Source organism: Onychostruthus taczanowskii, unplaced genomic scaffold, assembly GCF_017590055.1.
Source record: "Onychostruthus taczanowskii isolate IOZ18803 unplaced genomic scaffold, ASM1759005v1 scaffold3, whole genome shotgun sequence".
Classification (NCBI taxonomy): domain Eukaryota; kingdom Metazoa; phylum Chordata; class Aves; order Passeriformes; family Passeridae; genus Onychostruthus; species Onychostruthus taczanowskii.
Window position 1 is genome coordinate 615,431 of NW_024500349.1, and position 23,575 is coordinate 639,005.

At 40.2% G+C, this 23,575-nt stretch overlaps 3 protein-coding genes across 7 annotated transcripts in view; 1 reads left to right on the forward strand and 2 right to left on the reverse strand.

The window, feature by feature from the left end:
- The window catches only part of UMAD1 (UBAP1-MVB12-associated (UMA) domain containing 1), a 79,461-nt gene extending 75,702 nt beyond the window's left edge, over positions 1 to 3,759 (reverse strand). The window contains exon 1 of one of the 3 annotated variants that reach the window (XM_041408476.1): positions 3,722 to 3,759. The gene's annotated coding sequence lies outside the window, so the exon portion shown is untranslated. Of the gene's footprint in view, positions 1 to 824; positions 855 to 3,692 lie in introns of those variants that run through there. The other 2 variants (XM_041408475.1, XM_041408477.1) reach the window with 2 other exon arrangements.
- An 8-nt stretch (positions 3,760 to 3,767) lies between these two features.
- On the forward strand, positions 3,768 to 7,683 carry RPA3 (replication protein A3). Its single transcript, XM_041408478.1, has 4 exons — positions 3,768 to 3,935; positions 4,162 to 4,236; positions 6,170 to 6,278; positions 6,774 to 7,683. Exons 1-4 carry the CDS (start codon positions 3,837 to 3,839, stop codon positions 6,854 to 6,856), a joined length of 366 nt encoding a protein of 121 aa, XP_041264412.1. The 5' UTR covers positions 3,768 to 3,836; the 3' UTR covers positions 6,857 to 7,683.
- A 2,068-nt stretch (positions 7,684 to 9,751) lies between these two features.
- On the reverse strand, positions 9,752 to 22,632 carry MIOS (meiosis regulator for oocyte development). 3 transcript variants are annotated; one of them, XM_041408633.1, is made up of 12 exons: positions 22,555 to 22,596; positions 21,921 to 21,983; positions 20,282 to 21,648; positions 19,986 to 20,084; positions 18,712 to 18,969; positions 17,708 to 17,877; positions 16,008 to 16,073; positions 15,224 to 15,382; positions 14,320 to 14,472; positions 12,949 to 13,153; positions 11,753 to 11,882; positions 9,752 to 11,530 (listed from the first exon to the last, which is right to left on the reverse strand). In XM_041408633.1, exons 3-12 carry the CDS (start codon positions 21,576 to 21,578, stop codon positions 11,434 to 11,436), a joined length of 2,634 nt encoding a protein of 877 aa, XP_041264567.1. In that variant the 5' UTR covers positions 21,579 to 21,648; positions 21,921 to 21,983; positions 22,555 to 22,596; the 3' UTR covers positions 9,752 to 11,433. The 3 variants fall into 3 exon arrangements, with proteins under 3 accessions (XP_041264567.1, XP_041264566.1, XP_041264565.1); XM_041408632.1 differs by lacking the exon at positions 21,921 to 21,983 and having other exon boundaries at positions 22,555 to 22,632; XM_041408631.1 differs by lacking the exons at positions 21,921 to 21,983; positions 22,555 to 22,596 and adding an exon at positions 22,356 to 22,529.
- Positions 22,633 to 23,575: the final 943 nt, after the last annotated feature.

Below are 23,575 nucleotides of genomic sequence, written 5' to 3' on the forward strand. Positions count from 1 at the left end.
ATACAAGTTTCATTTCAGAGTAAAAATTAAATTTGAAGTTTGGAGACCTGGATGCATGGTCACACAGACTTGAGAAAAAAAGCACTTAGTTGTGGGAATTTTTTAAAAAAGCTGTCAGCACAAAATCACAGAAAATACACCCACCATTCAGATATAGTACCACATTCCTGAAGTCATTTCTCCTATATAGCACAGCACTTTTCCCTTCCAGATGGGATTAATTTTATTTCTATAGGAGACCTGAAATTGAATTCACTGCCTAAAGATAAAAATCTCCCTTGGTAGGAATATGCAATTCCCTTCCTCCTCATGTTTCTCTCTGACAAAAAAAGTGAACACAATCGCTGATAGTTAAGAATAATGCTTTTGGCACAGCTTCAGTCATTAGCAAATAATAAGCTCTGAGCTACAGCAATTCTGTGAGGCTGCAAAAAATATTTTGCCTTTCTGTGAGGCTCTGAGAACATACGTGGCACTGGACAAAGATGAGTTACAGAGCTGCACAAAGGGGTTAATTTATTCCTCCTGCATTTTGTCAGTCTCCTTTAACAAGAACTATAGGCGACCTTTGAGCCAAATCAATATGTTAAATCAAATAAAATTTTTCTATACAACAAAGATCTTTGTATATTTACTATTACTTTTCAGCCTTTTCTGAATGTTCACAAAACCAGAGAAGAATCATAATTTAATGTTAAAAACACCAAAGATGCAGACTAAGATGAAGAGACAATGCCCAGTAATACAGCAAAGCAGAATTGTAGTGGCACTGCCAGTAATTGCATAAATGATGAAATGAGGACAGAAGAAAACACAAAACTGACCTTAAAAAAGAACTGGAATAATTTCACATCTAGAAGCTTAAGATATACAATCTATAGAAAAAGAAAACAGCATCAGAGCAATTCTCACTTCCATACTACCATCTGCTGTGATTCACCAATAAAGCAGCAATCAGAAAAAGAGCAAGATGTTTACAGCCCTGTACAATCCTTCTTATCATGAAAACAACCAATTTAAGAGTCGAGAATATGCATGTTGAAAATATTTCTCTCTGACACCAAAAGAACAGTTTAAAAGCTTTTGGCCTAGTGTAAGTTACTACAGGAAGAAGGAAAAAAAAGTCATATAATTTCTTTTCTCTGGCATTAACATTAGTCATGGTTCTTAAGTTTCTATTTCTTGAAAACAGAAGAATGGAAAGTATCCCAAGAACCCCAAATTTTAAAAAAAATGGATATATGTATAATGAAACATTAACAAAGATATTTTTTTCTGTATTGCATAAAATGTTAGTATTTTTGTTAATGTTTCTATAAAATTTAAGGAAAGCAGAAATACAAGAACTATACAACCCAAATTACAATAATATAAAAACACTTGAAGAGGCTGAATCATAAAAATTCAGCCACAACCAAGTCAGACAATAAAAGCACAGGTGACAAAAACAAAGCCAGGAGTGAAATAACAGCACTTAAATTGATGTAAACATTCAAACCCCTGAAGACAGGAAATGCAAAAAGAGAAAGCTAGGTGTTAATGAAACACAATACTGGACAGGCTGAAGCCTACTGTTTTCCCTTCAATTTTCTTTACAGTGCAAACCTTCAACAGCTGCTAAGTGTGATACAGACACGCATTTGTAAGAACTTGTACGTGTTTTTCTAGACACTGACCCTTCAAACCCTTCAGCCCTAGAAGGGCCACTGTGCAGCAGCCTGCTGCACCTTGCTACAACAGCTCCAGTGATGAGATCTTTCCTTTCAAATCTCTGAAGATACGCTATGGAGATGAGGATATTCTCTTGCAAATGAAATACTGAACAGGTGAATGTCAGGGCGGCACTGAGGGGATGGCAAGCAGCTAAATCTCATATTAGATTTAAGTCCAGAGCACTCCCTGGTGACATGCTGGCTCTGCACAGCTTTCTGGCAGTAGCTTGTTTCCTTGGCAAGCTGTTGACACAAGCTACTGCCGTATAACACTACCCAGCCAACTTAGAAAAACCACTTGGTACTGGATAGCAAGCTGAACTGGCCCGTGGCTGGTTACAAGAGACAGTTGGCACGTGGGCAGTTTTGTGATTGCCCTTTTAAGCCAGACCAGAGTTAGATTTTCCGAGTACTTCCTGAAACACCAGTCCTGGAAAAAAAAAGGAAATAACAGCCACAGGATGGCTGCAATTGGAAGGGAACTTCAGAGGTCATCTTGTCCAACCCCCTACTTAAGGAGAACCATCTTAAAGCTGGTTGTTCAGGACCATATCCAGGTGGCCTTTGACTTCCTCCAAGGATGGAGACCCTATAACCTCTCTGGGCAACCTGTACCAGTGCTTGGTCACTCTCACAGTGACAAAAGTATTCCCTGATGTTCCCTGAGAAACCTCCAGTGTTTCAGTTTGTACCTTTTGCCCCTGACAGAATAAAGCCTGACTGTCCTCTTTACACCCTTCCACCAGGTATTTATATTCATTAAGAAGAGCCCCCTGAGCCTTCTCCTCTCTAGGCTAAACAGCTGCAGCTCTCTCAGTCTTTCCTCATGTTTAAGATGGTCCAGTGCCTTAATCATTGTTGTGACCCTTCTCTGGCCTCTCGCCAGTACCTCCACATGTGCCCTCGCACCCAGCACTCCGGTGCCCACGGGTGCATAGCAGAGGGGAAGCAGCAGCTCCCTCCACCTGCTGGCAACACCACGTCAAATGCAGATTGGGATATGCGAGTCACCTTTGCAGTAAGAGCAATTGGGAGGAACCTTTCCATGCTAAGGATCGATTGGGAAAACACGTGGAAAAAGACAAGATGCATGCAAGTGCCATGTCCAGATGCTATAACTGTCTTACATCCATCAGTTGTTCTAAACTTGGGGATTGAGCACGAGCTCAATTTCAGTGATGAAATAAAATGAAATTAATAGAATAGAGTAGCTCAGTTGGAAATTTACAATGATCATCTGGTCCAACTGCCTGGCCACTTCAGGGAGGATGAGAAGCTAAAGCACGTTATTAAGGGCATTGTTCAAATGCCTCTTAAATGCTGACAGGCTTGGGGCATGGACCACCTGTCTAGAAAGCCTGTTCCAGAGTTTGACTACCCTCTCAGAAAAGAAACGCTTCCTAATGTTCAATCTAAACCTCTTCTGGTGCAGCTTTGAATCACTGCCACATGCCCTGGGATATCCACTGGACACCAGGGAGAAGAGATCAGCGTCTCATCATCTCCGCTTCTCCTCCTCAGGAAACTGTAGAGTGATGAGGACAAACCTCAGCCTCCTTTTCTCCACACCAGGCAAACCCGAAGTCCTTAGCTGTTTCTCACAGGCCATTGCCTTCACCAGCTTTGATTCCCTCCTCTGGCTGTAGTTGCAGAGCCCAGAACGACCCTGTATTCCCGGTGAGGCCGCACCAGCACTGACTACAGCAGGATAACCAGCTCTGTTTGCTCTGTGCTTGATGCACCCCAGAACACCTCCTGCCCTCTTGGCTGCCAGGGCACGCTGCCAAATTACACCAGAGCGAAACCAGCATCTGAAGGGAGAGGGAAAACGCCGGGGAGTGGAAATATGGGGCGATTTCAAAGGATTAAATGACAGGACAGAGCTGGAAGCTGACGGCCGGCCACCCCGGCCTCCCCGGGGCTCGGCCCCACCGCCCTCCCCGCCGCGGCAGCATCGACAGCCGCCCCTCCATCACCCACCCCCCCGCAGCTGCCGCCGCCGCTCTCACCGGCCTGCGCCTCCGCTTCCGGGTCGCCTCGGGCGGAGGGGAAGTCCCGCCCCGACCGCCGCGTTCCCGGGGCCGCCGTCCCTCCCTCGGCGGAAGGCGGGAAGCGGCGCCAGCGATGGGTGACATCCACGAGGTGCCGCGGCCGCGCATCGCCACGGGGCAGCTGGCGCAGCACATCGGGCAGCCCGTCTGCTTCGTGGGGCGCGTCGAGAAGGTCCGCGGGGCGCTGGGTGGGCTCCGGGAGCGGGGATGGGCTGCCCCGGAGCTCTGGGGAGCGGCTGGCGCCGTCCCTGGGGCAGCTCCCGGCGGCCTGGGAGCAGGGCGGGAGGCGGACGCGTCTTTGCGGGAAAGAACTGGCTGAGGCGGCCAAAGCTGCGGCGCTGCCGGCTGCCTCTGGAGCGCACAGGCCTTTTTTTCTAGACTTAAATGTTCTTTTGTAGATTCATCCTAGCGGGAAGCTTGTCGTGCTTACGGATGGGCTCGGAAAGCATACGACTGTGGAGCTGAGCGAGCCTGTAAGTTAAGGAATATTTTGGAAATACTTAATGCCGCCTCTTGTAGATTCCGGAGGTTTTGTCTCTTCTGAAACCCCTACCTGAGGTTTTGAGTTTTTCCACCTGTATTTCATTGCTTCTCTTTCTTGCGTCTTTCAGCCAACCTGTAGCTAACCTTTCAGCTAACCTACCCATGAGCTGCCTTGGTCTTGATCAATTTTCAGCTGGGGTTAAGAGACAATTCATTCTTTGTCAGGCATATCCCTGTCTGGCTATTTTGTCTATTAATTGTTCACAGTTTAATGTATTTCACTACGTTTATCAGCTTATTTTAATTTCAGTCTTCCCATTTTCTTATCGCTTCTATAATCAAAAAGAACATGGTGTTTTCAAGAGTTTTTTGAGTTAACATTGCTGCATCCTCTTAGAACACTTGTCATAGCTTTTCAGTAAACTCCACAGTTAGCTTGAAGCATTCTTTCTTATAAAAAAAAAAAAAAAAGCAATGAATGCAATGGGAGTAAGATATAATTAGAACTATTCAAGAAAAGTACTGCCTCTTTTGTTATCACCTACCACTGAAGTAATAATAATTTGGCATTCTCTTCTGATTCTGAGTATGTTTTTTCCATCTAGAAATGTTGTAATTAAAGAATTATTTTAATTGTTATGGCAAAGGCTTTAGTTTGACTCAGTGCATGTGTATATTTACATCTTTTTCTGTGAATGAGTTGTTGAATGCTGAGAAACCTTGCCATTTCAATGGGAAATAATTGCTTATGGTACTCTCTCAGTCTTTCAAGACAAGAGTCTGTCCCTGTTGATGAAAAATGCAGTTTAATCTGGCAGAGTTTTGTCTTATAAATGTGAAAATTGCTGACATCAAACTGCAACAAAACATCTCTAACCTTTTTCTTGAGTTCATGAAAACATTTCCTGCCTTGGGTTGTTAAAAATTCAGATGTTAGCATCTGACCAATGATTCTATAATATTTTCTCTAACAGTGTAAGTGGCTGAACTCTGTAAATGCAAAGCTGTAGTGCTGGGCACTTCTGTCTCTGTTCCACTGCCTTGGAAGAAACTGGTGTGTGCAAAAAAACAAGGCCAAGTTCATCTCTCCAGTTCACACAATGTCAGTGGGGAAACTTAATAGATTTGCTAATCAAAATGCTTTCTAACTTTTTTCCCTTTCAATGTATTTCACTCTTTGTGCATGTCTAGTTCCCTCTTTCAACAGAGGACCCCAAAATTATGGGGAGAGAATTTTTCCAACAGACTTACTAGAAAAGTAAAAAATAAGCCTTAGATATTGGAAAAGCATTACCAAAACAGTACTGCACTGTTAAAATTTGTATCTTAAAAAACAAAGAAAACATTCAAGCTGTATTATTTTGGTGTAAGATATAATTTTTAGCCTTTTTTTCCTTTGTTCCACTAAAGGCTTATTGGTGACAGTATCTTTGTACTCTGAATACTTAATGACAGATTACTTAAGAAATTATTTCCAGGTATACCTTCTGAATGTGGAACATTGGAACTGCTCTCTGGAATGTGTGATACCTCCTGAACTCTTAGAGTTCTATAATTGACACAGGTTTAAAAGCAATGCATTAAAATCAGAATTGTTCTGTGTCCTAGATTATCTCTGTTCAGTGATTAAATGACACAGTTTTATATACTTATGAACCAGTATCTTTCCTCGGATGCATCTTTGCATTTTTTTTTCCTATTGGTATTGAATTGGCTATTACAAAACCTGTAAATCTCCAAGTGGATCAAGGTTTTTGTGGGATTTTTGGGGGGAGGGTGACCAGGCTGTCCAGTAGTACTATATTGTTTGACATGGAACAGAATCTGTCATGAACGAATTATCAGCTGTGCAGAGTTCCTAGCTGTGCAGTAAAGACAGCAGCTATTTAGTGTTACTAATTTCATCTTTGGTGTGTTTTCTAGCTGGATGAGGAGATTTCAGGTGTTATTGAAGTGGTGGGAAGAGTAACAAATCAGGCAACCATCATGTGTGCATCATATGTCCAGTTCAGAGAAGATAAAAGTTCATTTGGTAAGTAAGAATATGCATTATAGCAAATTCATTTTGAGTTCTGAACTCATCTTCAGTAAACAAGAAGGGAAAGCCTAGTTACCTTTTTTTACAGACAAAGTCTTTCTTCAAGCTGCCAGATATGGTACAGGGTGTAGAGAAGAAGAGTGTAATGAGGAAAGTTCTGTACCAAATGTAGTGGTTTACAGTTAAACTGTAGGAAGTGACTCAATGCTGGAGCCATCTAGATCATTGCTGTGGCCTGTTTGTTCTCCCACTCCTGACCACGTGGTTCTCACCTTGCTCTGGACCTTGTGTGGTTTTGCAGCTAGCAGGCCTAAAAGTAGCCCTCCAGAAAACAAGCAATGAGTGTTCCTGCCGTGGGAAAATGGGAGCTTGAGGGAGACTGGGATCACTCAGGAGTACTGCTTTAAAATAAGCAGTGCTTGAATGTTGTCTGTGACTTGTGGGGAATTGAACTTATGCATTATAACCATTTTCTTTGCCCTTTTTCAGATCTGGAACTCTACAATGAAGCACTAAAAATTATTCATGAATTCCCTGAATACTTCCCGTTTGGTACTGGGAGGAACACTTGATTTTTATTAGCATATGTTTAGAGCTTCAGAGGGGACAACAGTAGTGTGATTTCTTGCCTGACAGCGTGGTAACAGTTGCATTTATTTTCAACAAAAATACTGAAAAGACACTGTTACATGTACAAAGTGTTGCCTATGAAGAGTATTTTGTTTGAAAATGTATTTATTCAGCAAGAACAAATGAATGTCTTACTATATATATTTAACCCTTTTGCATCTATGAGGAGTGTTCTCTTGCAAGATCAGACTTGTCAGAAACTGAAATTTTCTAAGCATCCTTTTCTAGCTGGTAGAGGTTCTAGGATACATTACAGGAAACTTTTATGAAAAAAAATTGGTGGATTTCAATATAAAGATTTTTGACTTAATTTGCTTTGATATAAATTTATTGTATTGAAGGGGTATTTTGCATCTTGAAAATGGTATCTTCACCAATAAAGAAGATTCACTGCATTTGGCCATTTGTGTCAGTATTAAATATTAAGAGTGCTATTTTCAGTGATATGTAGCGACTCCTGTTCTATTTGACCTGACACAGTTAAATTTAACAAAGTGGAGTGCAAGGTTCTTGCCTTTGCATGATGCTAAACACCTAGAAGGTGTCGAATTAGGCTTGGGGATTTCAAGCACAGCTGAAGGATTCAGCCAGCTTATCATGGTGACTAACCTTAGGAACTTCCAACAGTCCCCAATTTTGTTACTATCCAGGCTACTTACAACACTTAGCAAAATTTTTGCATCACTTGAGGTAACACATTTAAAGTAAAGTTGAACTTTGGAAATATTCTCTGGGAATTAATAAAGTATTTCAAAGTATTTTAAGTAAACTGTAGCCATGTTCTTTGAACTTTTGTACAAACTGGTTTCAGGTTTAGTAGTGCCTTAATAAGATTGATAGCTTTGTGCTTTTTTATAGACATCTCTTTTTCTAGTCAAGGAATATGTTTCAAAAACTTGCACTTTGAACTCACTACAAACTGGAGGGGATGATCAAGTTAACAGAGGATCTATTTTTTCCTCCCTCCCCACCTAGAACACAGATACCTCTTACAGATACAAAGTTACTCTGACTGGGAAGGAGGTCTTGGAAGTAGGAAGCAGTCTCCTACAAACAAGGTCCGTGTGGCACAATACCACGCCCTGTCTATCATCACTTAAATAAAGTGCTCAGTAGAATCAAATGTCATTCTTAATAACTGCATGCATGTTTTCCTAGCATTTAAAACTATTTTGTTCCATTCTGCTTTAGAAAATTGGTGTTTTGTGTGTGTACATATACTCTGTAAAACGTTATGTACAGTTCCTCAGACCACCCCTGCCCAGTGGAGCATTCTGCCACTAGATGGCTTTAGCACTTCAGAGAACAGCCTGGGGTATAGGTCTTCTGAGGAAAAGTTTGAACACTCCAAGTGGGAAATGCTGATTTCCCTTTGTCAGTCAAGACTCTTCTTGTTCATGCAGTCCTGCAGCAGTGAAAAGTGGCTGGGCAAGCTGTACACAACTAAAAGTTTCCCTTACACGCTTTTCATTTGTCTGCTTCTCTGCAGACCATCAGTCTTTGTGAATAAATGGCCTACCCTGGCTTCATGGCTGTACAAATCACACAGCAATGCAAGGAACTGTGAAACATTCTTGGTACTGGAGTAGTGCTCAGATCACATATGCATTTATCAGTATAATTTCCTACACTGCCATGCTGAAAACTGCCAGCTGTTTTAAATACCTAGGGAAAGACACAACCATGTCAGCTAGGCCTGATGGTTAGCAGGACCCCAGGCACCACACACAATGAAAGGTGAGAAACTGCCAGTTCTCACAGGTAAGAAAATGGGAAGTAGGGGCTTCATGGGATACTGACCAAAGGGGGAGGCACCAGGGCAACTGAATCAGAAACACCAGAGAGGGATGTCACCAAAGCCAGTAATGGACCAGTAGTGGAAAGCATGAAGAGGAGCTGGTGGCTTCTTTAGGAGGACAGAAGGCTGGTGCATGGTGGGAACCTGGAAGAGGAGAAGGGGCATAGGAAATGAATGCTGTAATTGGAGCAGACTTACAGAAGTTAATGCTATTTGGAACAGGACTGCTGCCACTACATTCATGACTGACTTCTGAGACTTGGTACTTTTTTGCTGGGCTCTTGGCTGACCCTGCTTGCCTACTGTGCTGTCCTGGCTTGGGCATGGGCATGTACACAACTTGTGTGGTGCTCACGAGCAAGGAGCCCGTGTGATGATAAAGTGCTTGTGCTTAATCAAGGAAGGGCTGCAAGGCTGGAGCATCTAGCAAAATTACAACAGTGGAATGTAATCAGCATGAGCCACAGGATCACAATATTTTAGCAAGCAAGGACGCCTTCAGAAGAGTTGAGCTGAGATTTACCAGACAAAAGTAAACAAAAAAATAACTGCAGCTAATAAAATGGGTGTAGCTATATTTTTGTTAGAAAGCAAGAAATCACCCCAAAAGTGACAGATTTATTAATTTAAAAACAAAACAAGGAAAAAAATCTGTAATTAAAAAACAAAGCTTTTGCTTTGTAAATTTTGCAAATTGTGTAACTACTGACCTCAAAGCCTGATTGCTAATTGCAACAACCAAAACCCATAGTGCCAGAATATACACATTAATAATCCAAAGCACTACAAAGATAGGAATATTAAAGTGAGCAATTTAACTTAGTGATAGAATTTGACACACACAGTGTGTGTCAAACAGTTATAGCTGAGGTGAAAACATTATAGATTAATTTTCTTTACATGAGAAAATGAGACACTGTATGTTGGTAGTTGCATTCACCTCAACATGGAAATTATCAGGGAAATTCACTAAATGTTACTACACAAGAATAAAAAGCAAACACTTGACACTTACCAATCTTCATTTACATAAACCAAAACCTTTATTGCCTGTATTTATATAAATAGAGTATCATACAGTAAGCCCCAGTTTACATTTATAAATGGAGAACATTTTGAAGAGCTCTTCAACAGCAATGTGAAGTGTGCAAAAATACTGGAATGAGAAATAAATATTCTAAAAGGAAAAAAAAAAGGAACTGCTCTCCCATGCCTAGAAATATCAAGTACCTCTTAGATTTTTAACTAAAAAATTATCTTTGCCAATTTTAGATCAAAATAAATGCAGATTTATTACAACATTAATGCTAACTCAGAAAATATAACCCAAAGTCCTGAATGTAATCTTGTACATCCACAGTACATCTACATCTTGTACATTTCCACATTTTATCTTCTTGAAACTACACCAGAGCACATAGAACTAGTGGTATATTACAATATATTCTCTTTGAAATTTACCAATTTTCACAGTCCTGGCAAACTGTACCAGTTTATTGCTAGCATTCCATTTAGTATTTCATAGCACACAAGTGTTGAGTAACTCATATACTGTAAATAAACACACACCAAGTAAACTGATGTTATTATCACATACCTTAAAACAGGTTTGGTTTTTTTCCCTAATTTGTGTGAATGTTGCCTACAAAGTCAAGGACAACAATACCAATTAGCTCCTAGCACAGGATTAGCAAAATATCATTGATATTCTCTCAAGTTAATAAATAATCTTAATTCCAGCTGGTAACACATCTAGAAGTACTCTGATCAGTTACTCAAATTGGGAGCAGATGGATGTCCACTAGTGACCAGAAGCAGGATTTATACAGGTTGGTTCCACACTTCTCAGTATATTTAAGAAGTACAGGGAAATGCTGATTATCTCAAAGTCTTCAAATATTTTTGTAGTCAAAACTCTGCATGTAGTTTCAAACTTACGTATTTACAAGTCTCCAGTCCTTGAGATTTCAGATCTTCACAGTACTCAATTAAAAATTTATCAGATACAACCTCCTACAGTTTACCTGCACTCTGCACTGAAACAGTCACAGGGAACTTCTCAGGGAACTCTTCTCTAGGATACAGTCATTGCTAGGAGAGAAAGCCCCAAACTCTTCAGCATTAAAATCTGCATCAGCTAGATATGTAGCCTACTTAAGTAAGAACTTGAATTGTAAAGACATTGCTTTACTATCAACAAAACCTGGGAACAGAAAGAAAAGGATTTTTCTTTAAAATAAAAATGTTTAGAAGGCAGTTAGCAGTGGCACTTTGAATAAACTACAAGGAAACAAACAAATATTTGCATACAAGACAGTGATCAAACAATGAACAGAGGAATCCACAGCATAACTTTGCCATCTTCTTTTGAAGTGTTTATTTTGAAGGTCTGCTTTCACAGCATATAAACTCAGCTTTGGGACCAATCAGCATTATCCTGAAAACTTTTTTAATAAAGGTCTTCTTTGCATTTTAGTAAATTCAAAGAGTCCATAATTCCAGGAGTGCCTTTCTTCAGTCCTCTGACTAAGGGCCATGCACTGTACCTATAGGCTCACTTCAGGAATACCTGTTTCTACCAAGCACAATCATACACACATCATTTTATTACTTTGATAGCAATTTATTTTTTCACAGTAAGTCACAAATTACCTTTGTCTAAAATATCTGCTTGGACTATGATGGACATCCATTAGAGAGCCACACATTTTCTAACAGTATTTATGCCTGGACAGTCTCTGCTGGAACGAGATTCCCTGTTGTATCCAGCTGCATACACTTACAAGAGCAGGCAGAAACTGGGCACTCAGTATGGTCCCTAAATAGCAACAGCCAAAAAAATAAAAAGCAGTTAAAATAATTTTGCAATTACACATTTAACTATGTGCAGAGGTATAGCATCACAGAAAAATGCAGTATCATAGTTCAGTTTTATTTTTTAAACTTTATAATGACAGATTTTATAGATACAGGGAAGGAGACATGTTCTACTCAGTGCAGAACACACATGTGAAATAACAAAATTTTAACATCAACTTACCTGAACCAGCTCAGCATATGTCCAGCATGTCCACCATGCCTACAGTTGTGACACCAAGTAAACCAGTTGTTGAACTGGGCTAACTTCTTGTCTTTGCTAAGATCCACTTTTTCATCTGACTTGGATCCTCCTGTCCAGAGGCAAACCCACCCCCACAAATATGGCTGTAAATCATTACACTTGATTTACATTTCAGTCTCTACAACACCATTAAAATGATTTTGAAATAAGGAACATTATGTGAAAAAACATTGTGATTTTAAAACAGAAGTCAGTAAAAATATTAAGAGCTGGAAGAATGCTAAACTGTTGCTTCACATCTTATAGATATGCTAAACTTGCCTATTGAACAGGTTTTATAGACAGAATCTCTTTCAATGGTGATTTATGCCTTATTGATAGATTTATAGTCCAGTGAATTATGGGCAGAATTATGTTCTGCTGCATATAAAATCTTCTGTTTTAGAAAAAAAAAAATCAACAAAATCTAAGTTATGAATTGGAACAAGTACAATATAGAAGTCATAACAAAGATCAGTGAAAAAACGGGAAGAGGTAAATAAACACAAGTGTACAGCTGCTCATGGCCCTGTAATAAGACTGACTTAAAAAATGGTTGAAATCCTTTTCATGTAGACATTATATAATGCCAGGCCAAAGGCATTTACAACTGAACAATTCCAGTCATAATACCTCTTAGCTGTGACAGCATGACTCATGCTTTCTTTCATACTTAGTAACAGAAAGTACCCCACACCTCTCTTCATCTTTCAGCTAAAAAATAATTAATTTATATTCAATGATTTGTGTAGCATGCCTACAATTGATCTCAAGAAAACACACTCCCAATTTCTTTCAGTCATAAAGCTCACAATACTGATCCCCACAATACTTGGATCTTTACATCTGTCTAATCATGGAATTCGACTGACAAGCTCATGGAAAACTGTGAGAACCAAGTAACTGTGCACACTATCTGACCATTAAGAATTGAAACAAAGGTTTCATCCCAAAATTAGATGGGATGTAAACAAGTTCTCAATTATGGTCTTCTCCCTTCAAAATGATGACTATGAATATTTGCAGTGAAAGCACAAATAGAAAACAAAGTGCAACAGAAGATCTTTCAATAGGATCTGCTAATTTGGCCTCCAACTAGTACTGTAGCTGAATAACTAAAACCCACTGTGTCATACCTGGACAGCTGGAAACCGGTGTTCCCATATTTATCAGGCAAAGTGCACAGCGGGGAAGGGGCTTTCGGCAGCCAGGACAGCTCGTAACTTTGGACTTGGTTGGTGAACCGCTGACTCCATACTGGCTAAAACCTCGCCCCTGATGAGGAATAGCTGAGCAGCTGTAAGAGATTGATTTTCCACAGAAATTGCAGCTCACAAACACCTAGAGAGAACAGATGCCCATTAATTTTTTTGTTTGGTTCCACTTTTGCTACACCTGTGAGTGAATCCATTCAAGATAATTAACATTTATTTACCAGATATTCTAGCAAGTGCTCTGGACAGCCAAGCCTACTTGTGAAGGAATTCTTAACATCTTGGCTTATAGATGAGGCACACAGCCCTGAGAAGCAGGCCTTAATGATGCTCACTAACTTCAAAAGCACATAAAAACAAGCACAATTGCTAAAACTTTGAAAGATATTATTTAAGATAATAAAAGCTGTATCTTCAGTAATCGAAGAAATTAGGGTTATTCTACTTACTATATAGTTTGGTCTCTCCCTCCTTATAGTCAGATGACTCACACTACAATCCCCAACATAAGGATTATCCTAATATTATTTATCTACATCCCTCATGTTGTGACTTGTGACTTGATACCAAGGAGCAAATATTTCAAATTCTTTAGGGCTATTTATCTTAACAATACAAGGAAGGAGCAGTAAACTCAACTCCCTCCCACTTGGAACAACTCTGCTTAAACAGCTATGACTGATAAATTAATTCAAAACCAGCTTTCCTCAGAAACTCTCCGGCCCTAAAGCTCATAATGAACATACTTAGCAGACATGAGAGAGTAGAAGGTGCCATGGTATGACCATGTTGGCTGAAAATGCCACCAGATGTTAAGAATATAGCATTTGGGTAGGGCGTTAAGTTTTTAGGTCAGTGTATGTTCAGGACTGATAACAAAAAGTTGCTGCTGTTCATTTTAGTTTCAGGTTCAAGGGCTTCAAAACAGCTTTGAAGTTTTTTTCAATTAAAACAAAAGCAATTTGAACTAGTTCCATGGTTTCAGCATCAGTCTCACACTGACACCAAATTCAGGGTGATACATCTCTGATTTCATATTTCAGCATGTGAGAGGAAAAAATCAAATGAGTTTCCAGTTTCCCCAAAAGAAGAGTGTTGATAAGTTACAATTTCTGAGAGACCTGTTATTTGAAAAGTGACACCTCTTTTTTATGGCAGGCTAAGCTGAAATCTTTCTTTTGCACATAAATCCTCATGAAAACCAAGATATGGCTAGCAAGGATTTTTTTTACAGAAGTACCATGCCACATTCCTTTCTGGACTGGTCACATTTCATATAGGATTTATATTTACCTGGGCTAAAGGCTTTGAGCTGGGATCCAGCTTACTTCTATGAATATCAAATTCTGCACGTTTATGCCAAAACCTCCACGCATCTAAAAGATTCCTGTAGTTCTCAATCCAGTACTGAACCCTTTCATCCTTGAGTACATCTGATGGGGAACCCTAAAGCAGGCAGGAAAAAATGTTAGACATACATTAAAGACACACAATACATATGACTCACTTTTTCAAAAGCCTTTACAAAGTGTACTACAAGATATAAGAAATAATACAGTGTCATTTATCCCGAAAATCATGAATTTTCTGTGAAATAGTAATGTGAGTTTGATAAATGCTTTCTTCAGTTTCTGTCTGGTTGAAAATACTTGTGCTGCCATGTCCTCCTAAGAACTCCTGTCTGTGAGATGAAGGATTTGAAAGTTCTGCCATGTATCACAATCTGTGTCACTGTCATGACTGCTTATGCAGTTAAATACACCGCTGGCAATAGCTGCTACTGCGTAAGGGCCAAGGTAAATCCTTTATTTTAAAAAAAACAAACTCAAAGCCTACAAACAAACAAAAATCTTGGTTTTGTTCTCTACCAAAATCCTGAAAGCAAAAAAAAAATAATGAAAATGTGAGGAAACACACCAGCAATAATTAGATAAATGTTCAGTTCAGCTAGTGAAAAGGACTACGATTTTCTTTTGCCTCTTTCCCCTACTATCTCCTCAAGCTACCTCAACCACAGAGTGTGAAGACACATACTTACCAGTTAATACTGAGTTTCAGATGACCCCACAAAAATAACCAAACCAACTGTCCCAGTTTAATACAGAAAACGCTTTTTAGTTCACAAGATTCAACACTACCCTCACAAAGAAACATTTCGTTTTCCTCCACAAAATTTATTTTGGAGTGAAACACTAACCTGCAGCATGCAATAGCTTGCTGTCTGGACATCTCCAGTTCTGTCAACATAACTTTCCATCAAGTCAACTCCATCTTTTGTCAGCCCTGTTAACAGTATTCCCTCCAAATTCCCAGCCTCTTTCATTTCATTTGTCAGCTTTTCAATAAACCTGTTGAGCTATAAAAAAATATACATATGAAGAAATATATGTAAAAACAGCATCTACAGCTAACAGAATGCATTACTTGCTGGATGTTATGACGAAAAAGTTAAATTACTATATCATATGACACTGCATGAAATCAAGTGTTTATAAACAAACTTTAGGATTCCTGATAGAAAATGCAAGGAGAGAGGTTATGTATTCTTAGAATACTTTGGTGAATTTAAAATAGAGCATTTCTGCTGCAAGACCAAACCATAATTTGAGAGAACATTAACATCAGGAAATAAATACTGAAGAAACACTCTCCAGTAAAACAGGTGTACAGTTAATGCAACTGCATTTGAACTACCATGTAATGAATACTCACAAAAACCTAAAAAAACCACAAAACCAATATAGCCCCCAAATCAACCGACCAAAAACCTAATCAAAAGTTAAGCTGGAAGTACAAACTAAAAACCAGATTATAGCACACCTTATATATAAGGTGTGGTATAGTATTTTCTTACTGTGGTAAGAAAAACCAAATCACTCATGACTCATTATTTCCACTGTTCACCCCTCTACCCCAGTTTCTTCTGCATCTGAATAAAGCCCGGTTTAAAAGTTTGTTTAAAGGTGCAACCACAAACTTACCTGAGCATCATTGAGGAACTTGCAAGCAAATGCCACTCTGTCTCGTACAGCTACGTTATTTTCATACTTCAGAGAGAAAAATGGGAATTACTAACATCAGATACGTTTCCATTTTTCCAACGCATCATAAAAATTAGAACACTTGCACTACTGTCTATCAATGCAAATTAATGTGATTGTGTACTAAGAAAATGTGACATCTGGAGAAGGCTAACTCTAAATATCAGCTTACTTGTTTGTACTGGTATCAGAGGAAGACTGCAGATATGGGAACAATCTACCTGGAAAGTCTGGTACAACAAATCCTGCATGGTTTATGAAATTCCACAAAAATAAACTTTGCAAGTCCTGTAGAGGACTCAGTGCTTCCAGCATGTAAAGCCAGGTGTCCCACCAAGTCACAGGCAGAAGAAAAACAAACCAAGTTCTGCTTACTGTATTTACATAATAACTAGCCTAACCACTCCATTCCTTCCTTAAATTGCAAATGAAAGTTAACAAAGCAAACAAAACACCCCAAGCAAACAAAAACTAAACATCCAGAATGAATTTCTCAGAAGTATATTAACACTTCAAGTCCAGCAGTGTATCACTATTTACTTTCTGCTTTTTAACCATTTTACCAGATGCGACACTGCAGAAAAAAATACTTCTCTATATCAATTCTCACACTTAGCTATGCCCATAATTTTCCCTCTGATATTTTCAGATTAGAAATTGTGACTGACATTGCCAAAACAAGATGTGTTTGGCAAAATCTTTCATGCAGACTTCAACAGGTCTCATTGAAGGAAAAATTAAAATTAAACCCAAACAAACAACACCTTATTATGTGTTAGTTGCCAGTTCATCTATAAAAAAATCTGTAAAAGTACTACCCAACATCCAGAGAACAACAATACTCTCTCTCAAAGGCAGACAGAATGAAAGAAGGAAAAAAAAAAGACTCAGGTTTGTCTTCTCTGGGATTTTAGCTGTTTTTATTTTTCATTACCCGAAGAGCATCAAATTATGACAACTTCACTTTCAACAGCTTTGGGCCAATTACTCTGCTGCATTACAGGAGTCCTCTCCTAGGCTAAATAATTCCTACTGAATCAGGTATTTCTACTGTTCTCTAACCAGGAATCAAGTACATTAACTCCTCCAAAGGCTCAAAGTATCTCATGATTAAAGGTTTAGTTTGCCCTTTAAATGGCATTTCTGTATCACTTTCAGAAGCCCTGGAACTACTCTATTTACTGTTTCAACAAAGTGAAATTATTTTAACAAGTAAGCAAGGGAAAATAGAATACACTTCATTGCAAATGTAGCTTCACGAAAGTTCTGCAAACCCCCCTGCATTTAGTCTGCTGTTTGCAATTCCATTATTAATCTCTCTTCTGTTTCTTTCCACTGCTTAAATTATTTTGATAAAGTATTTCTAGAGGATTAATAACTCCATGCTAAAAAAAAAATTCCTCTAAAACGTGTTATCTGTATTTTGGCTGTTCATGCATGACTTATTCACTAACATAACATTCACTAATATGAGATGTCTCTTCTGCAGACGGATATGCTATTTACCAGCACCAGGATAAAATAATAAGTTTAAATTTTATTAATTCTTGGAGTATATAGGACTTCCCCTACATAAGTGCATGTATCTACAGGCTCCTATTGCATAAAGAAATTTTAACCTAACACAGAAATTTACTCACCAAAACACCATCATATGAACCAGACTCACTCGTCAGGAAAGCAAACATAGCACACAAGTAAGGATTGTTCAACTGCAGTCTTAGAGTACTGCACATTTCTCTCCAAAGTGAGTTCTTCTCATCTGTGTAGCCTGACAGAGCCATTGCTACGACATTAAGGTTCAGATCACCTGATTTATGAAAAGTGAAACAATATTATTCAAGTTAAGGACTTAAAGAAACCTCCAGTTAAAACTGTAAATGAAAGCGTCCATATGAAACACTGTGTTTTGTCAGGATGCAACATAAAATGGAGTAGAATTAACACTACCTAAATTAATGTGCATACACTACCATGTATAGTAGCTTCTGCTTTAAATGCCTTTGTTCAGGTAAGTTAGCATCTACATGTATGACAGCCTCTTTAAACAACATCACACTACTTGTGGTATTTTGAAACAGCTATCACAAAAGATTGCCATTATCATAATTCATATCCATAAGAAGTGAAAAGACAGGATTGTATATCCAGCCATTATTTAACAGACCTAGCTGGAGGATGACAATTTTATACAAAAGTTTCAAGCTAAGAAGTTTCCTAAAGACACAGAAACTATTAAATCTAAATATTCATTTTGTCAGAAAGTTCAATTTTATTCTTGAATTTGAAAATAGCATGTCTCCACTCTGACCCCTCCCTGTGGAAAGCACAGACAGACACTATTTCCCCCAGCAGTTCCATTAAAGTAAAAAGAATCCCACTAGTTCTGAACGTAAGTCTTTGTGAGGCTATTATCAGGAAGGAAATTCTGAAACATATGGTCTATTTTAAATAGACAGTATGGTATGTGATAGTCTGATGAGTGAAATACCAGGATTTGTCAAGCTCCAATACAAGTGTTTCAAGTAACAACTTTACAACACAACAGGCATCTCTTCCATACTATTTTCCATAATTCTGTTAGCAGAAAAAAAACTACTAATGTGATACAGTGCCAAAATAAAAAACTAAACACAATACACACCTTTTCCCGAGGAAGCTCCTTTATTCAGAATTTGTATTGCTCGCCGTATATCCAAGTTGAAAAGTGCTACAGCAGCTGCTCGCTCCCAGTCTCCCTCCTGTTCCAATGAACTTAGGAAAGGTTCCACATCTAAGTCTGTTCCCTTCTTTATCCACCCACAGAGCTGCAAAGCCAAAGATCTCTCCTCACTCAGATATTGAATAATATCTGCCTGTCTATCAGATCCACTCCTGCTGTGCCTGAGGTTCTCTGTTGTTCCTAGAAATGGGATGTAAGTTAAATTATGCTTAAATGACAGTTTCAATTGCAATCACAACACAAGGCATTGATTTCAATCATAAAGCAGGGTACAAAAGCTGAGTATCGCATTTTACTACTTTGACATGTCTTACAACTCCATGCAAGGAACAGCATGCAAAAAATTATTTTGATCTACTAAAAATTATGCACCTAAGCTTGACACATATTTCTCAGTTTTTTTTCTTTCTTCTATCACTTGTTACATTTGACAGGACTTCTCAGTATGCTCAAATTGAAAATACATAATACAATGTCAAGAACCTGCTCTACCAGCTCTCAGACAGCATCAATGTGTTAGAAGCTTTCCCACCACTGAAGACTCATTTTCTGCTCCAAGAAGCATAGTTATTAATAAGACATACTGAAGAGAGAAAGTATTCAAATAATAAATTATACTATGGAAGATTTCAGTGAGAGGCAGAATGTGATGAACCAGGGTTGATTACCACTTCAGAAGAGGTCAACTTATTTAAATACCATCATACAAATGTACTTAATACAGCAGCAGTGACAACAGCAAAGTCACCTTTCTAGAACCACACCCTGATGTGGAGCATTGAAAAATATAATATTCTGCAGGGAATATAATATTATGCTAAAAAGTATAACATGCAGCAAGAATTCTTAGTGCCAGAGTCAAACTCAAATGTTTGAAACAGTTCAAAGATTTACTTCTGAGGATACTATGTGTCTACAATGGAGCAAGAATTCTTAGTGCCAGAGTGAAAACTCAAATGTTTCAAACAGTTCAAAGATTTACTTCTGAGGATACTATGTGTCTACAATTACTGACTTTCCAAGAACATTGAAAACTCTGGAAATTACTGATAACTTACATTATTAAAACACAAACAGAAATACTTTGCTTTTATATTTTTGAATAGTCTCTTTGAACAATTGCCAAAGACAAGCTCATGAGTGCATCATTCTGAGAACATACTACAACAATACTTAGCAAATTTGAACATTCTTACCCAAAGATGACTTCACAATTGATTTAATGCCAGTGTAAACTAAGGGACCTTTGTTTCCTGTAAGTTTTTGATCCATATCTTCAGTATACTGCTTCATAAGTATTTTCATGTATAGGAAGCTTAATTTTTCCCAAAAAAAATTTTTAAAAATTTTAAGTCACATCCTGTTAACATATACAAAGTATTTACAGGATGTTGCATTGTATTTAAATATTTTAATGCATTTTATGTAAGTGGCTTACATAAAAAGGTGTATTAATTCCTGAGGACAAAAACTACAATAAAATAAAGGATATAATGCAGAGTGTACCAAAGCGATTTCAGCTGAGGATCTTCATTTCCAGCTAGGAGGTGATTTCTCCAAACTTGTTCAGTATCAAGACCATATCTTGACAGAGCTCTGAGGCGCATTTTGGTTGCTATGTCTTTTTCCAAGGAACTAGCCTTTCCTTCTTCTGTACACTCATACAAATGTCGTCCACAAGCCCACATTAAGGATGTCACTGGGCTCCACGCAAGAGAAATTCTTTCAAAAACTGTGAAGTCAGACATAGTCCTGTTGGGAGTCACTACTACCATTCGATTTTGACTTGTGGGATGCCAGGCAAATGAAGCAATGTAATTTTCACATGGTTGGACACTTCTCTCAATTATTGTGGGCTCAGTTTCATCTCCAATGGGGGTGGGAGTATGCTGCATGTCATACAGTCTAATGATGTTACTATCCCTTGTTAAAGTAGCTAACAGTCCAGTCCTTGTTGGACACCATGCAACTTTTGTTAAGGGTTTTGGTTGCTCTGTCAGGGTCAAAACAGGCTTTTCAAACTTTCTTAAATCCCATATGGCAACCTGACCTTCATAGAAGGAAGCAACACGATCGTGGAAATAGGGATCAACAGTCACTCCTTGGACAGCCTTGGTGTTCACAAATATTTTTTGGCTTGTGTTCCTAAGATCAAAGATAGCCAGATTTCGATGCATTCCAGCTAAGAGCAGTTTCTGATCCCGTGGAAGCCAACAGAGAGAGAGACAAGCATCATTCTGTCCTAATTCATACAGTGGTTTTGTAACTACCAGGCCTGCATCCGCATCTCCTGCTGAAAGCCTCACTTTCTCTGTAGCAACTGCAGTCTCTGGGGCATATTTGCTGCTGATATCCCAGATCAGTACGGAAAAGTCAGCCCGATGTTTATCTAGCCCAGCAGCAAGCCAATTGCTATCCAGGGGGTTCCACGCCAGGGTATTGCATTGCCGAGCGTGTTTGGGAACAAACTCTTTGCCTATCAAATCTTTGGATTTTGAGTTGTGATCTTGCCCGAGGCTGGTAAGTACCACTCGGCCATTGGCCTGTCCAACGGCAAGGAGACACTCAGGATCGTACTTGGGATACCAAGCCACACATTTCATGTACGGTGTATCCGAATTTATGGACAGCAGTGTAGCCGTAGTTTCCTCCGACAACCGCAAGGATCCTGCCTTGAGCTCTGAACTTACAGCAGAGTCAATGTGGTAAAGGCTCAGCTCTGAATCGCACACAACAAACCTGTCCACATGGTGTGGGGCCCACAGGATATCAGGTTTGGAGCCACTCATGGCTAGGGTAAGCTGACACACAATTTAAGGTCTGCTAAGAAGATTCAGGTGATATCCATGCATACAGAAACTGTTGAGAAAATAATTTGTAGAACATTATCAAAACCCAAGCCCTTTATCTGAAATCATCATTAAACAAACAAAACCAAATTCCTTTTAGCCCAAGAGTTTATCTCATAACACATTTCAGGCCAAATCATTAAGCATTCTCTTCACAACACCTGTTGTTTTTGCTGGTATGTATGTACCAAGACAGAACCAACACGGCCACCTACAAACTGATGACAACAGGATCCGCTGTGTTTACAAACCGCACACCAGCATTAAGCAAGGAGACATTACCCGAGATGCGCTGTGGCAGGATCCGTGGGTGTGCCGCTGGGAAAGAGCCACGCCCTCAAACATCTACAAGAGAATTTCCCTGCCTAATTAAAAAGAATTACGTGACAAAAACTAAGAGTCTGGCAGTTTTGTCTCAAACCTGCTCCATAGGCTAGAAAGGCTTCCTGCCTTGGAAGATTTCAGCAGAAATTCAAACTGGCATTTTATTGTACAGCTCCCAGTCCCACCACCTGCCCCAATGCTACCCTGTCTCGGTTCGTACCTGGTCCAGCAACATTCAAACAGGCACATTACTGTCAAAGCTCCCTTTACGCTTTCGGCAGCTACTAGCACCACACGTGCCCGCATGCAGACAGACCCCAGAGATCCTACACACCTCTGCTACTACAGAGGAAAGGACAGGCAAGCATGAAAAAACAGCATTATTTACTACACCTGGGCCGCCTCTGTGTGCCTGCAGGTCACCCCTCCCCTCCCGCCCGCCTGCCTCCGACGGGGCGCAGGGCTCCGGGCCGCAGCCCGTTCCCGGCAGGAGACGCGGAGCGCGGAGGCGGCTGCAAGAGCGGACCGGAGCCGGGAGACCGCCACCCTCCCACCCTCCCTCCGTGGGTTCCCGGGCGCGGCAGCCGCTCACCCAGCCCGCGGCACGCTCCAGCCCGGCCGCCGTCAGCGGCCCCGCCGCCCGCGCAGGGGAACGGGAAGCGCACGGCGGCTTCCGGCGCGCCTGGGAAGCGGAAGCACGGCCCGCGCGCGCTTCCGGTCGCGGCCCGCCTCGTCCCTCAGCGGCGCCGAGCGGAGCGGGCCGGGAGCGGGCGGGGATGTTCGGGACACACTCCTGGCAATGGGCTCCAGGGTGGCCCTGCTGGAGCAGGGCGGTTGGACCAGAGCACCCAATGCGGCCCCTCCAGCCTGAAGCATCCTGTGACCACGAAGAGCATCTAATCCTGATTCTTTAGGGACTACCTAAAAACAGAGGCCAGACAAAATTAAGAGAATAAAAAGCGGTTATGTTTTTTGAAGGGCCTCCAGGTACATTAAGGGCAGATGAAGCTCCCCCAGGGGCTACACCCAAAAATGGGCTACGGGTCACAGGTTTTCCTACTTTCCTAAGTTTGATCCCTTTGCATATTGGGGGTTAATCTTCCAATTACAGCTTCAGGTAATGAAGTCATTACCCAAGTTTGCTTCCCACCCTCCCCACCCGTCCCATCCCCCTCGCTTTTGTTTATGTTTCCTATTGCTCACACACGATATGGAGTTTGGAGTTACACACTAAAGAATTGCAGGATTACAAATATATGAAATATATAAAAGCTGAAATGTTTAGGTATCAATTCCAACGCCCCTGGCAAGGACAGCTCCCAGTGTACCACACTGCGCAGAGCCCCGTCCCTCCTGGCTTCAACGCTTCCTGGGAAGGCACATCCCAGCTTCTCTGGGCAGCCTGTGCCGCTGCCTCGCCCCCCTCACAGCAAAGAATCTCTCCCTCGTATCCAGTCTCACTCTGCCCCCTCCTTCTGGGACCTACAAACAGCCAAAGCACGGGGGTTGGGAGCTACATACCATCTCTGGGCAACTTTTCCCATTATTTGATGACACAATCATAAAGTTTTCTTACATCTAAATTACCTGGGGAAAAAAAAAAAAAAAAAAAG